This window comes from Boleophthalmus pectinirostris, unplaced genomic scaffold, assembly GCF_026225935.1.
Source record: "Boleophthalmus pectinirostris isolate CB_2022bp ecotype Guang Dong unplaced genomic scaffold, ASM2622593v1 HiC_scaffold_20, whole genome shotgun sequence".
Taxonomy (NCBI): Eukaryota; Metazoa; Chordata; class Actinopteri; order Gobiiformes; family Gobiidae; genus Boleophthalmus; species Boleophthalmus pectinirostris.
This window is the reverse complement of record NW_026571153.1, coordinates 4208025-4221278: the sequence shown is the minus strand read 5'-3', so window position 1 is coordinate 4221278 and position 13254 is coordinate 4208025. Positions and strand designations below refer to the sequence as shown.

Genomic DNA, 13254 nt, shown 5'->3' with positions numbered 1-13254 from the left:
TTACAGATCTCGAAAGAAGAGAAAACATGCAGATGTTGTTGAAATTTTTCAATAAATATTTAGTTTGGCCCACGACTTAGTCCCAGTTTTTAATTTTTTCCTCTGTGAATTTGATTATAACCAAGTAACGATACAACAGACACAAAAACACTAGATCTGATTTCAAGTGTCAGATTGCAGGATCCACACGTCTCCTTTAAACTGTTCTGTGTGAAATCGCGGCGCTGAAGTGTCGTTTCATGTAAAGTACGTTGGTTTAATACAGTTTAGTTTAGAACGGAAGGATTGATGCAGCACCGACAGAACTCCACCGCGCCGATGGGGATTAACAGATGTGGCGTCACTCGCAGACGCCAGCGTGAAAACCCACACCTCAGCCTGAGTCTGAGGAGCAGGAGGATCTCACCCCACACGAGAACAAGGTGAGTGTGTTTGTCACTCACACCAGTTATTTCCACTCACACACAGAGCGGATTTACTTCAGTCTGGAGAGTTTTTATGTAGTTTAATGAGTCTTCTGTAAGTTAAAAGGCCCAGATTACACTGTTTACTGATCCATGTTAAACAGAAATGTTGTTTCCTCATCAAAAACAGACCTGGAGTTGATTTTTATTTCATTCACACATGTTTTACAAGCAAACCCTGCATATTTAAAACATAAATAAAGTGAAATGATGTTAAATAAAGAGCTGCACTAAACCTGCACACATATAATCTCTGAAAACATGAACCATCTCCAAGGCGACACACACACAGAACAGACTCACCATCAGCAGAACACCCCTCTGTCACAGAAAGAACACTCATATTCCACCGAGTCGTGTCCTTTAGTCCAACAGAAGCTGAACTGCATCAGCGCACAAGGAGAGAGCTGTTTTTTTTCAGAGCTTATAGTTTATGCAAATGAGTCATGTGGTTTTAAATTGGTAACACTTTACACTACACCTACTTTAGCCTTAATAAAGCATGAACAAAGACTTAATTAATAATGATTCACGCTTAATAACTACTTAATTACTACCTGAATTAGCACTTAACTTGCACTTACTTCACCTGTGCTGTAAATAGTTACTCATAAGTACTTCTTACTTAATTACTTATGAACTAACCATTTGCATGTTTACAAATGTATATTTAAGTACAAATTTGAGCTTTTATTAATGAATATTAAGCCATGAGAGAATGATTTACTAATAATGCAATGCAATGATCATTCAGGCAGCTGTTATCTGTTAGTTAAGTCTTTCTGAGAGCTTTTCTAAAGTGAAGACTAATTATGCTTTATTAAACATTTGTTAAGGTTGGTCAAATTCCAGAGAAACAATAATGCATTATTAGTAAATCATTCTCTCATGGTTTACTAATCATTAATAAATGTTCAAATTTGTACTTAAATATACATTTACAAATGCACACGCAAATGGTTAGTTCATGAGTAATAAAGTAAGAAATACTTATGAGTAACTATATACAGCACAGGCAAATTAAATACATGTTAAGTGCTAATGTAGGTAGTAATTAAGTAGTTACTAAGTGTGAATCATTATATATCGTTACTGTTTATTTTATACGATCATAAACGATAAACTTTGTGCCTAGATTAATATTATTATTAGTTTGTACGACTATAAACAGAAATATGTTTCTGCATGTATGTATATGTTGATATGCATGTGTGTAAACATTTATATTGAGTATATGTACTGGATATTTATGATGTATATATGTATGTTTGTATGTACATATGTGTGTACAAGTGTGTGTACTTGCATATGTATGTAAGTATATGTAGATATGTTTTTGTATATATGTGGGTATATAATATATATATATTATATATATATATATATTATATATATTGTATAATATAGAAATGACAGGTAAGCACTCCAAAGGTGATTCAAATAAAAAAATAAATAAAAAAAAGTGAACCACATGATTATGTAAAACAATTGGGGTAGGACTCCATAAGTTTTTTAAACTTCATCCTCGTCCTTTTTCACTCTTTTTGTTATTGTCTTTGAATTTAGTTGTACCTGGCTCAAACAAAGAAATAAATGAAAATGAATGAATGAAAAATCATTACTAATTAAATCTTTGTTCATGCTTTATTAAGGCTAAATAAGGTGTAGTTATTATAAAGTGTTACCTTTAAGTTTCATTTCTGTAAAACGTAAACAAATGTGTCAAAGCTGCGTTAAACACATTATAATGTCAAACGGGCTGATGTGGCTCTAGAGTTTTTATGGTTTAAATGTTGTAAAGTTGAGTTTATTTATGCAGATCAGCAATAGTAATAATAATTTTAATATAAAAACGTGAATGATTAATCAAAAATCGATCGTTAATTCTCCTGACGATCAATTAAGAAAATTTTATCGAATGCCCATCCCTAATATTTAGGCTTATTTTGTTCTTCCGCTCCACCTTGTGATGTCATGTCATAAAACAGGACGTGCTCTATTGTGTTTTTAAACTCCGTGCACCTTCACTAGAACAATTTGTACATGTCAGAATTGAAAATCACTACTTCATGACGTCACAAGGTGGAACAGAGCGTTTTGAGCTTTGGAGATGCAGACAGACTAATAATAAAAAGTTCCTCAAACATGTGTGAATGAAACAAAACACAACTTTGGGTCTGTTTTTGGCGAGATAACGACATTACAACACGACTTAACGCTCACAAAAGTCCATTTTTAATACCAACTCTGAAAAAAAACAATCACTTTTCATTCACTAGAACTAAACCAGGTCTAAAACATGACTATTCCAGCCCAAAACTAAATAAAATATGTTGTCAAAAACCACTGGTCTAAACCTGGTCTAAATCTAGATCTAAATCTAGGTCTAAACCAGGACTACACCAGGACTAAATCTAGATCTAAACCTGGTCTAAATCTAGGTCTAAACCAGGACTACACCAGGACTAAATCTAGATCTAAACCTGGTCTAAATCTAGGTCTAAACCAGGACTACACCAGGACTAAATCTAGATCTAAACCTGGTCTAAATCTAGATCTAAATCTAGGTCTAAACCAGGACTACACCAGGACTAAATCTAGATCTAAACCTGGTCTAAATCTAGGTCTAAACCAGGACTACACCAGGACTAAATCTAGATCTAAACCTGGTCTAAATCTAGGTGTAAACCATGACTAAACCAGGACTAAATCCAGATCTAAACCTGGTCTAAATCTAGGTCTAAACCAGGACTACACCAGGACTAAAATCAGGTCTAAACCAAGTCTAAGCCAGGAATAAACCAGGACTAAATCTAGATCTAAACCTGGTCTAAATCTAGGTGTAAACCAGGACTAAACCAGGACTAAATCTAGATCTAAACCTGGTCTAAATCTAGGTCTAAACCAGGACTACACCAGGACTAAACCAGGACTAAATCTAGATCTAAACCTGGAGTTTTACGTCTCATCTTAAAACCCAAACTCTGAAAAAAAAAAAAACAATCACTTTTCATTCACTAGAACTAAACCAGGTCTAAAACATGACTATTCCAGCCCAAAACTAAATAAAATATGTTGTCAAAAACCGCTGGAGTGCGAGATTACCACGCTCCGGTCCCAGCTCCCATCATGCCTCGCTGCTTCTTCATATCACACTCATATTTGGGCTTGTATTTGCTCCCGTAATGACGCCATTAGCCGTGTTCACCGCGCTCCGACCGGGCTGTTCACAGAGGAGCTAATCACACGACACACAAATGGACCACCGCACCACCGTTTGGCAGAAAAGGACCGGAGATGGGACAGAAATGACACCGTTACGTGGATTTTGGGGTGGAGAAGATTGGTCGGTCCCCATAAAACACCTTCTCATGTCGTCCGTTATTACGTTATAATGTTGTTTCCTCGTCACAAACAAACCCGGAGTGGTGTTTTGTTTTGTTTTCCCACAAATTTCAACTTTCCCATGACTTTTTTTTTTTTGGGCTAAATGATTTTACGGCGTCTACATCAAACTTTTAGGGCTAAATATGAAATGTTAACAGTTTCCTCTCACCTTATGGTTTGGGATTGTACAGAGGTGTAACGATATCCAAGTCTCACGATACGATATCGTCACGTGTGAACCTCACGGTACGAGATTTATTGTGATATCGTGGGAAAGATCATGATATGGCGGAGAGGCTCACGATGTAACAATATACAAATCTCTCGGTACGATATTTTCACAACATACATCTCACGGTACGATGTTTGTACGATATACATCTTATGGTACAATATTTCTTGCGATATCGTGGGAAAGTTTACGATATGGTGGAGAGGCTCACGATGTAACAATATACAAATCTCTCGGTACAATGTTTTCACAATATACACATCACGATACGATATTTTCATGATATACATCTCACGGTACGATATTTTCACGGTATACATCTCACAGTACGATGTTTCACGATATACATCAATGGTACATTTTAGTCTCGAGGTCGTTTATTTTAAGATAACTTGTCAAATAACATTATCTTGCTTTAAGGACAGATCATTTCACTACTTCTAAGTCGTTTTCTGATAGATTTAAGTGTTTATATCTTAAATTTTGGCTAAGGTTTTTTGCAGTGTAGCCAAATATTGGGGTATTTATAAAAAAAAAATAATAAATATAAATATATTTAAAAATAAATACATTTAATTAAATTGGACTAGCTAAAATTCTCCTGTTCTGCCTATATATTAACATCTCTACCCAACTGCATTAGCTGTTGTTATTAGCCTAGCCATTAGCCTTTTTTATAATAATAATAATAAAAAGAATAATAAAAATAATAAATATATATAAATCTAAATAAATAAATACTAAATAATAATACATTTTTAAAAAATAAATTTAATAAAAAATATATATAATACAAATTAAAAAAAATAAATAAATAGATTGGGCTCTACCCTCTATCTCTACCCAACAGCTGTTGTTATTAGCCTAGCCTTCTTATAATAATAATAGTAAAAAATAATAATAATGAAATAATATAAATGTATAAAAATAAATAAATAAAATTAAACAAAAAAAATTACATTTAATTAAATTTAATTTAATTAAAATAAAAAATAAATAATACAAATTAAAAATTAAAATAACTAGACTAGCTAATATTCTCCTATTCCTGCTGATATCTTATTTATTTTTTTAATTTATTTAATTTATTTATTTATTTCACAGGTATATTTTGACATTAATTCATAAACATCTCTACCCAACTGCTTAGCTATTGTTTTTAGCCTAGCCATTAGCCTGCTATGAAAAAAATGAAAAAATGTCAGAGTGAAAGAATGAAAAAGTGTAAAAGTGTCAAAGTGTTCCTCTTGTTGGAGAATCCCGACAGATGTTTTGAGTTCCCACAGAAGGCGTCGCCGCAGCTCCCACGCCGCTGATCGTTTGCTCGTAAATGGGGTTTTACTGGGGCTAGTGCTAACCGCTAATGTGCCGGCGCGGCTAACGGCTCTTTCTTTATTTTCATTATTTTCTCGGCGAGGAGGAAATCTGGTTTGTTCCGCGCGGAAACGGAAAAAAAGTCGATGTTTTTGAGTCTGAATGTGGAGCTGCAGCAGAAACAGGAGAGAAAGAGACAGAGACAAACGAAGAGAAACACCGACCCCTGCTGGACAAACTGCAGTACTACAACAGAGAGGGAAAAAAAAAAAAAAAAAAAAGATTTAATGTGAAATAAAGAGAGTGAAAGAGTGAAAGAAAATACTGAGAGAGAAGGAGGATGGACAGAAACAAAGAGAAAGAAGAAAAAGAGGGAGAGAAAGAAAGAGAGAATATGGGGGGAATAGATAAACAAAAAGACGGATGAAAAAGAAAGAGGGAGAGAGAGATGCAGGGGTGAAAGAGAAACGGAGGATGGAAAGAGGGAAAGAGGGAGGACAGATAGATGGAGGAAAGAGGAAAAAGAGAGAGAGGGAGGGATAGATAGAGAGACAGAGAGAGAGAGAGAGAGATAGATAGACAGATAGATGGATGGATGGAGAGATGGATGATAGAAAGAATAGATAGAAAGAGGGAGGATAGATAGAGGTAAATATATAAATACAAAAAAAGATGGAAAAGAGAATAAGGGAGGGATAGATAGATAGATAGATAGATAGATAGATAGATAGATAGATAGATAGACGGATGGATGGATGGATAGAGAAAAAGGGAGAATAAGTGAGGGGAATAGATACACAAAAAGAGAAAGATGAAAAAGAAAGAGGGAGAGAGAGATGCAGGGGTGAAAGAGAAATGGAGGATGGAAAGAGGGAAAGAGGGAGGACAGATAGATGGAGGAAAGAGGAAAAAGAGAGAGAGGGAGGGATAGATAGATAGATAGATAGATAGATAGATAGATAGATAGATAGATAGATGGATAGATGGATAGATGGATGGATGGATGGATGGATGGATGAATGGATGGATGGATGATAGAAAGAAAGAATAGATAGAAAGAGGGAGGATAGATAGAGGTAAATATATAAATACAAAAAAAAGATGGAAAAGAGAAAGAGGGAGAGAGAAGGAGAGAGGGGAGGGGTGTGAGAAAAAGAGGGAGGATGGATGGATGGATAGATGGATAGATAGATAGATAGATAGATAGACGGATGGATGGATGGATGGATGGATGGATAGACAGATAGATAGATGGACGGATGGACGGATGGACGGACGGATGGATGGATAGAGAAAAAGGGAGAATAAGTGAGGGGAATAGATACACAAAAAGAGAAAGATGAAAAAGAAAGAGGGAGAGAGAGATGCAGGGGTGAAAGAGAAACGGAGGATGGAAAGAGGGAAAGAGGGAGGACAGATAGATGGAGGAAAGAGGAAAAAGAGAGAGAGGGAGGGAGGGATAGATAGATAGATGGATGGATGGATGGAGAGAGATGGATGATAGAAAGAAAGAATAGATAGAAAGAGGGAGGATAGATAGAGGTAAATATATAAATACAAAAAAAAGATGGAAAAGAGAAAGAGGGAGAGAGAAGGAGAGAGGGGAGGGGTGTGAGAAAAAGAGGGAGGATGGATGGATGGATAGATGGATAGATAGATAGATAGACAGATGGACGGATGGACGGATGGATAGATAGATGGATAGATAGACACATGGACGGATGGATGGATAGATAGATAGATAGATAGATAGATAGATAGATAGATAGATAGATAGATAGACAGATGGACGGATGGATGGATAGATAGATGGATAGATAGATAGATAGATAGATAGATAGATAGATAGATAGATAGATAGATAGATAGATAGATAGATAGATAGATAGATAGACAGATGGACGGATGGATGGATGGATGGATAGAGAAAAAGGGAGAATAAGTGAGGGGAATAGATACACAAAAAGAGAAAGATGAAAAAGAAAGAGGGAAAGAGAGGCAGGCGTGAGAGGGAAAGAGGGAGGATAGATGGATAGATGAATAGACAGATAGACACAAAGAAAGAGGGAGGAGGGAAAGGAAATATTGAGAGAAAGGGAGGGGGTGGGAAAGAGAAGGAGGATGGATAGAGAGAAAGAGGAAGACAAAAAAAGAGAGAGGGAGAGAGGAGGGATGTGAGAAAGAAGGATGAATGGATAGAGATGAATAGATAGATAAATAGAAAGATGAAAAAGAGAAGGAGAGAAAGGAGGAGGATGGATGGATGGATGGATGGATAGAGGTGAAGATATAGACACGTGAAGAGAAAAATGAAAAAGAGAAAGAGGGAGGATGGATAGATACATACAGAGAAAGATGAAAAAGAAAGAGAGAGGAAGAGAGAAGGGGTGAGAGAAAGAAGAATGGATAGATAGACACAAATAGAAAGATGAAAAAGAGAGAGGATGGATGAATAGATAAAAAGAAAAAGAGAGGGAGGGAGAAAGAGCGCGGATAGAGAGAAGTGAACAGATAGAGAAATTAAGATAGACGGATAGAGACATAAATAGAAAGATGAAAGAAAGAAAGAGGGAGGGAGAGAGAGAGGAGGGGTGTGAGAAAGAAAGAGGATGGACAGATAGAGGCGAATAAAAAGAAACAAAGAGAAAGATGAAAACAAGAGAGAGAGAGCGTGAGAAAGAAAAAGAAAGAAAGAACGAATAGATAAGTGGGGGAATAGATAGACAAAAAGAGAAAGACGAAAAAGAGAGATGGAGGGAGGGATAGAGAGATACATAAACAGAAAGATGAAAAAGAGAGGGGGAGAGAAAGAGGGGGATAGATGGATGGATAGAAGGATGGATGGAAGGATGGATGGATAGATGGAAGGATGGATGGAAGGATAGATGGAAGGATGGATGGATAGATGGAAGGATGGAAGGATGGATAGATGGAAGGATGGATAGATAGATGGAAGGATGGATGGAAGGATAGACTGAAGGAAGGATGGATAGATGGAAGGATGGAAGGATGGATGGATGGAAGGAAGGATGGATAGATGGAAGGATGGATGGATGGATAGATGGAAGGATGGAAGGATGGATAGATGGAAGGATGGATAGATAGATGGAAGGATGGATGGGTGGATAGATGGAAGGATGGATGGGTGGATAGATGGAAGGATGGATGGAAGGATAGACGGAAGGAAGGATGGATAGATGGAAGGACGGATAGATGTAAGGATGGATAGATAGATGTAAGGATGGATGGAAGGATGATAGATGGATGGATGGATAGATGGAAAGATGGATGGAAGGATGGATGGATAGATGGAAGGATGATAGATAGATGGAAGGATGGATGGAAGGATGGATGGATAGATGGAAGGATGGAAGGATGGATAGATGGAAGGATGGATAGATGGAAGGATGGATGGATAGATGGAAGGATGATAGATAGATGGAAGGATGGATGGATGGATAGATGGATAGATGGAAGGATGGATGGAAGGATGATAGATGGATGGATGGATGGATGGATAGATGGAAAGATGGATGGAAGGATGGATGGATAGATGGAAGGATGATAGATAGATGGAAGGATGGATGGAAGGATGGATGGATAGATGGAAGGATGGAAGGATGGATAGATGGAAGGATGATAGATAGATGGATGGATGGATGGAAGGATGGATGGATAGATGGAAGGATGGATGGAAGGATGGATGGATAGATGGAAGGATGGATAGATAGATGGATGAATAGATGGATAGATGGAAGGATGGAAGGATGGATGGATGGAAGGATGGATGGATAGATGGGAGGATGGAAGGATGGATGGACAGATGGAAGGATGGATAGATGGAAGGATGGATGGATAGATGGAAGGATGGATAGATGGAAGGATGGATAGATAGATGGAAAGATGATGATAGATGGAAGGAAGGATGGATAGATGGAAGGATGGATAGATAGATGGATAGATGGAAGGATGGGTGGATGGATGGACAGATGGAAGGATGGATAGATGGAAGGATGGATAGATAGATGAAGGATGATGATAGATGGAAGGAAGGACGGATAGATGGATAGATGGAAGGATGGGTGGATAGATGGAAGGATGGATAGATGGATGAATAGATGATGGATAGATGGATGGAAGGATGGAAGGATGGATGGAAGGATGAGTGTATAGATGGAAGGATGGATAGATGGATGGATGGATGGATGGAAGGATGGATAGATGATGGATAGATGGAAGGATGAGTGTATAGATGGAAGGATGGATGGATGGGTGGATGGATAGACTAAAAGCAAGAAAGAGAGAGAAGAGTGAAAGAGAGAAAGAGGGAGTGTAGATGGATAAATAAACAGACGGATGGATGGATGACTAGAGAGAGATAAAGATAGATGGAAAAATAGAAAGAGAGAGAGAGACAGAAGGACGGAGAAACAGGGAGGACAGATAGATAAATAAATAAAGAGATAAATAGAGCGAATGATGGACGGACAGACTGAGATAAACATAAATAAAGAGAGACGAGAGAGAAATGAACAGATGAATAGAGAGAGAGAAAGAAAGAAGGAGACACAGGAAGGATAGACAGATAAAGACGGAGAGAAAAAGAGAGAGAGACGAAGTTATAGACAGACGGAAAACCAAAGACAAACTGTTAAAAAGAAAGAAAGAGAGATGGACAGAAAAGAGGAGAGGAGAGGGAGGATGGAGGGATGGGGCCTCAGGGGGAAGAGAATAAAAAAGTGAACGTGTGGGAGGTTTTTGGAGGAGGATGAAAGAAGAAGAAGAAGAGTTTTGGACACAGATTTGCAGCTGGAGTTTTGTGTTTTTATATGAATTATTGTTAAAAAGGACAAAGCCTCAGTTTGATCTGTGAAAACGTGAGAAAAAAACAAATAAATAAAATATTATTAAATAAACATAAGTGCAGCACCGTGGAATATTTTTAATCTAATCTCCTACTGATGCCCTCCAAACACGGCATCGTTTAGACCTGGTTTAGACCTGGTTTAGTCCTGGTTTAGTCCTGGTTTAGTCCTGGTTTAGTCCTGGTTTAGTCCTGGTTTAGAGTCCTGGTTTAGTCCTGGTTTTTAGACCTGGTTTAGACCTGGTTTAAACCTGGTTTAGACCTGGTTTAGTCCTGATTTTAGTCCTGATTTAGTCCTGATTTTAGTCCTGGTTTTTTTCTGGTTTTAGTCCTGGTTTTAGTCCTGGTTTTAGTCCTGGTTTAGTCCTGGTTTTAGTCCTGGTTTTAGTCCTGGTTTAGTCCTGGTTTAGACCTGGTTTTAGACCTGGTTTAGTCCTGGTTTTAGTCTTGGTTTAGTCCTGGTTTTAGTATTGGTTTAGTCCTGGTTTAGACCTGGTTTAGTCCTGGTTCAGTTCAGGTTTAGTCCTGGTTTAACCTGGTTTAGTCCTGGTTTAGTCCTGGTTTAGACCTAGTTTAGTCCTGGTTCAGTTCAGGTTTAGTCCTGTTTTAGTCCTGGTTTAGACCTGGTTCAGTCCTGGTTTTAGTCCTGTTTAGTCCTGGTTTTAGTCCTGATTTAGTCCTGTTTTAGACTTGGTTTAGACCTGGTTTTAGTCCTGGTTTTTAGTCCTGATTTAGTCCTGGTTTAGACCTGTTTTAGTCCTGGTTTTAGTCCTGTTTTAGACCTGTTTAGTCCTGGTTTAGTCCTGGTTTAGACCTGGTTTAGTCCTGGTTTAGACCTGGTTTAGACCTGGTTTAGTCCTGTTTTAGACTTGGTTTTAGACCTGGTTTTAGTCCTGGTTTTAGTCCTGATTTAGTCCTGGTTTAGTCCTGTTTTAGTCCTGGTTTAGACCTGTTTTAGTCCTGGTTTAGACCTGGTTTAGTCCTGTTTTAGTCCTGGTTTAGTCCTGTTTTAGTCCTGTTTTAGTCCTGTTTTAGACTTGGTTTAGACCTGGTTTAGTCCTGATTTAGTCCTGTTTTAGTCCTGATTTAGACTTGGTTTAGACCTGGTTTAGTCCTGGTTTAGACTTGGTTTAGTCCTGGTTTAGACCTGGTTCAGTCCTGGTTTAGTCCTGTTTTAGTCCTGGTTTAGACCTGTTCTCTACCACCAATTATCTTTGTGTTTTTTTTTTATTTTATTTAACCTAACCTAAAAAAAAGTCAGTTTGAACCTCCTTCTGTAGTTTAAAATATGTCAAAATAAAAAATATATGACAGGTTTTTGGGTGAAATGTTGAAAAAGCTGGACTCACGCTGAATGGCCCGTAACCTGGGTCCAAAGGAGGGAGACGACCCGGAGCCCAGGTCGGGGGAGTTTCTTCTCTTCTCCAGACCCGGAGACGCCTGCACCGTGATCTTATGGATGAAATCTGGAAAAAAAAAAACAAGAACAACAGTGAGAACAGAAAGAGACTCGAACTCTTCAAATCAAATATTTAAAACCACAAGTCCAGGTCTGTTTTTGACGACGCAACGACTTCATAACACGAAAGTCAAATCTGTGTGATGTGCAAGTTTAAAATGTAAAATATGACTGATCCAGGACTAAACCAGGACTAAACCAGGACTAAACCAGGACTAAACCAGGAGGACTAAACCAGGACTGAACCAAGGACTAAACCAGGACTAAAACCAGGACTGACCAAGGACTAAACCAGGACTAAACCAGGACTAAACCAGGACTGGAACCAAGGACTTAAACCAGGACTAAACCAGGACTGAACCAGGACTAAACCAGGACTAAAACAAGGACTAAACCAGGACTAAACCAGGACTAAACCAGGACTAAACCAGGACTGAACCAAGGACTAAACCAGGACTGAACCAGGACTAAACCAGGACTAAAACAGGACTGAACCAGGACTAAACCAGGACTAAACCAGGACTAAACCAGAACCAAAAACCAGGACTGAAACCAGGACTAACCAGGACTAAACAGGACTGAAACATGACTGAAACAGGACTAAAACCAGGTCTAAACCAGGTCTAAACTAGATCTAAACAAGGACTAAACCAGGACTAAACCAGGTCTAAATCAGGTCTAAACCAGGACTAAACCAGGACTGAACCAGGACTAAACCAAGGACTAAACCAGGTCTAAAACCAGGACTGAACCAGGTCTAAACTAGGACTGAACCAGGTCTAAACCAGGACTGAACCAGGACTAAACCAGGACTGAAACATGACTGAAAACAGGACTAAAACCAGGTCTAAACCAGGTCTAAACTAGATCTAAACAAGGACTAAACCAGGACTAAACCAGGTCTAAATCAGGTCTAAACCAGGACTAAACCAGGACTAACCAGGACTAAACAAGACTAAACCAGGACTAAACCAGGACTGAACCAGGGACTAAACCAGGACTAAACCAGGGACTAAACCAGGACTGAACCAGGGACTAAACCAGGACTAAACCAGGACTGAACCAGGGACTAAACCAGGACTAAACCAGGACTAAACCAGGACTAACCAGGACTTAAACCAGGACTAACCAGGGACTAAACCAGGACTAAACCAGACTAAACCAGACTGAACCAGGGACTAAACCAGGACTAAACCAGACTAAACCAGGACTAAACCAGGACTAAACCAGGACTAAACCCCAGACTAAATCAGGACTAAACCAGGACTGAACCAGGACTAAACCAGGACTAAACCAGGACTGAACCAAGACTGAACCAGGATTAAACAAGGACTGAACCAAGGACTAAACCAGGACTAAATCAGACTGAACCAAGGGACTAAACCAGGACTAAAACCAGGACTAAACCAGGTCTAAACCAGGTCTAAACCAGGACTAAAAACCAAGTCTAAACCAGAACTAAACAAAGACTAAACCAGGACTGAACCAGGGACTAAACCAGACTAAACCAGGACTAAACCAGGACTAAACCAAG

At 38.4% G+C, this 13254-nt stretch overlaps 1 protein-coding gene across 1 annotated transcript in view; it reads right to left on the bottom strand.

Moving 5' to 3' along the window:
• The window catches only part of LOC110173792 (mitogen-activated protein kinase kinase kinase 11), a 180597-nt gene that overhangs the window by 27180 nt on the left and 140163 nt on the right, over nucleotides 1-13254 (bottom strand). Inside the window, 1 exon segment of the mRNA XM_055156533.1 lies at nucleotides 11611-11727. Coding sequence (XP_055012508.1) covers nucleotides 11611-11727 — 117 coding nt within the window.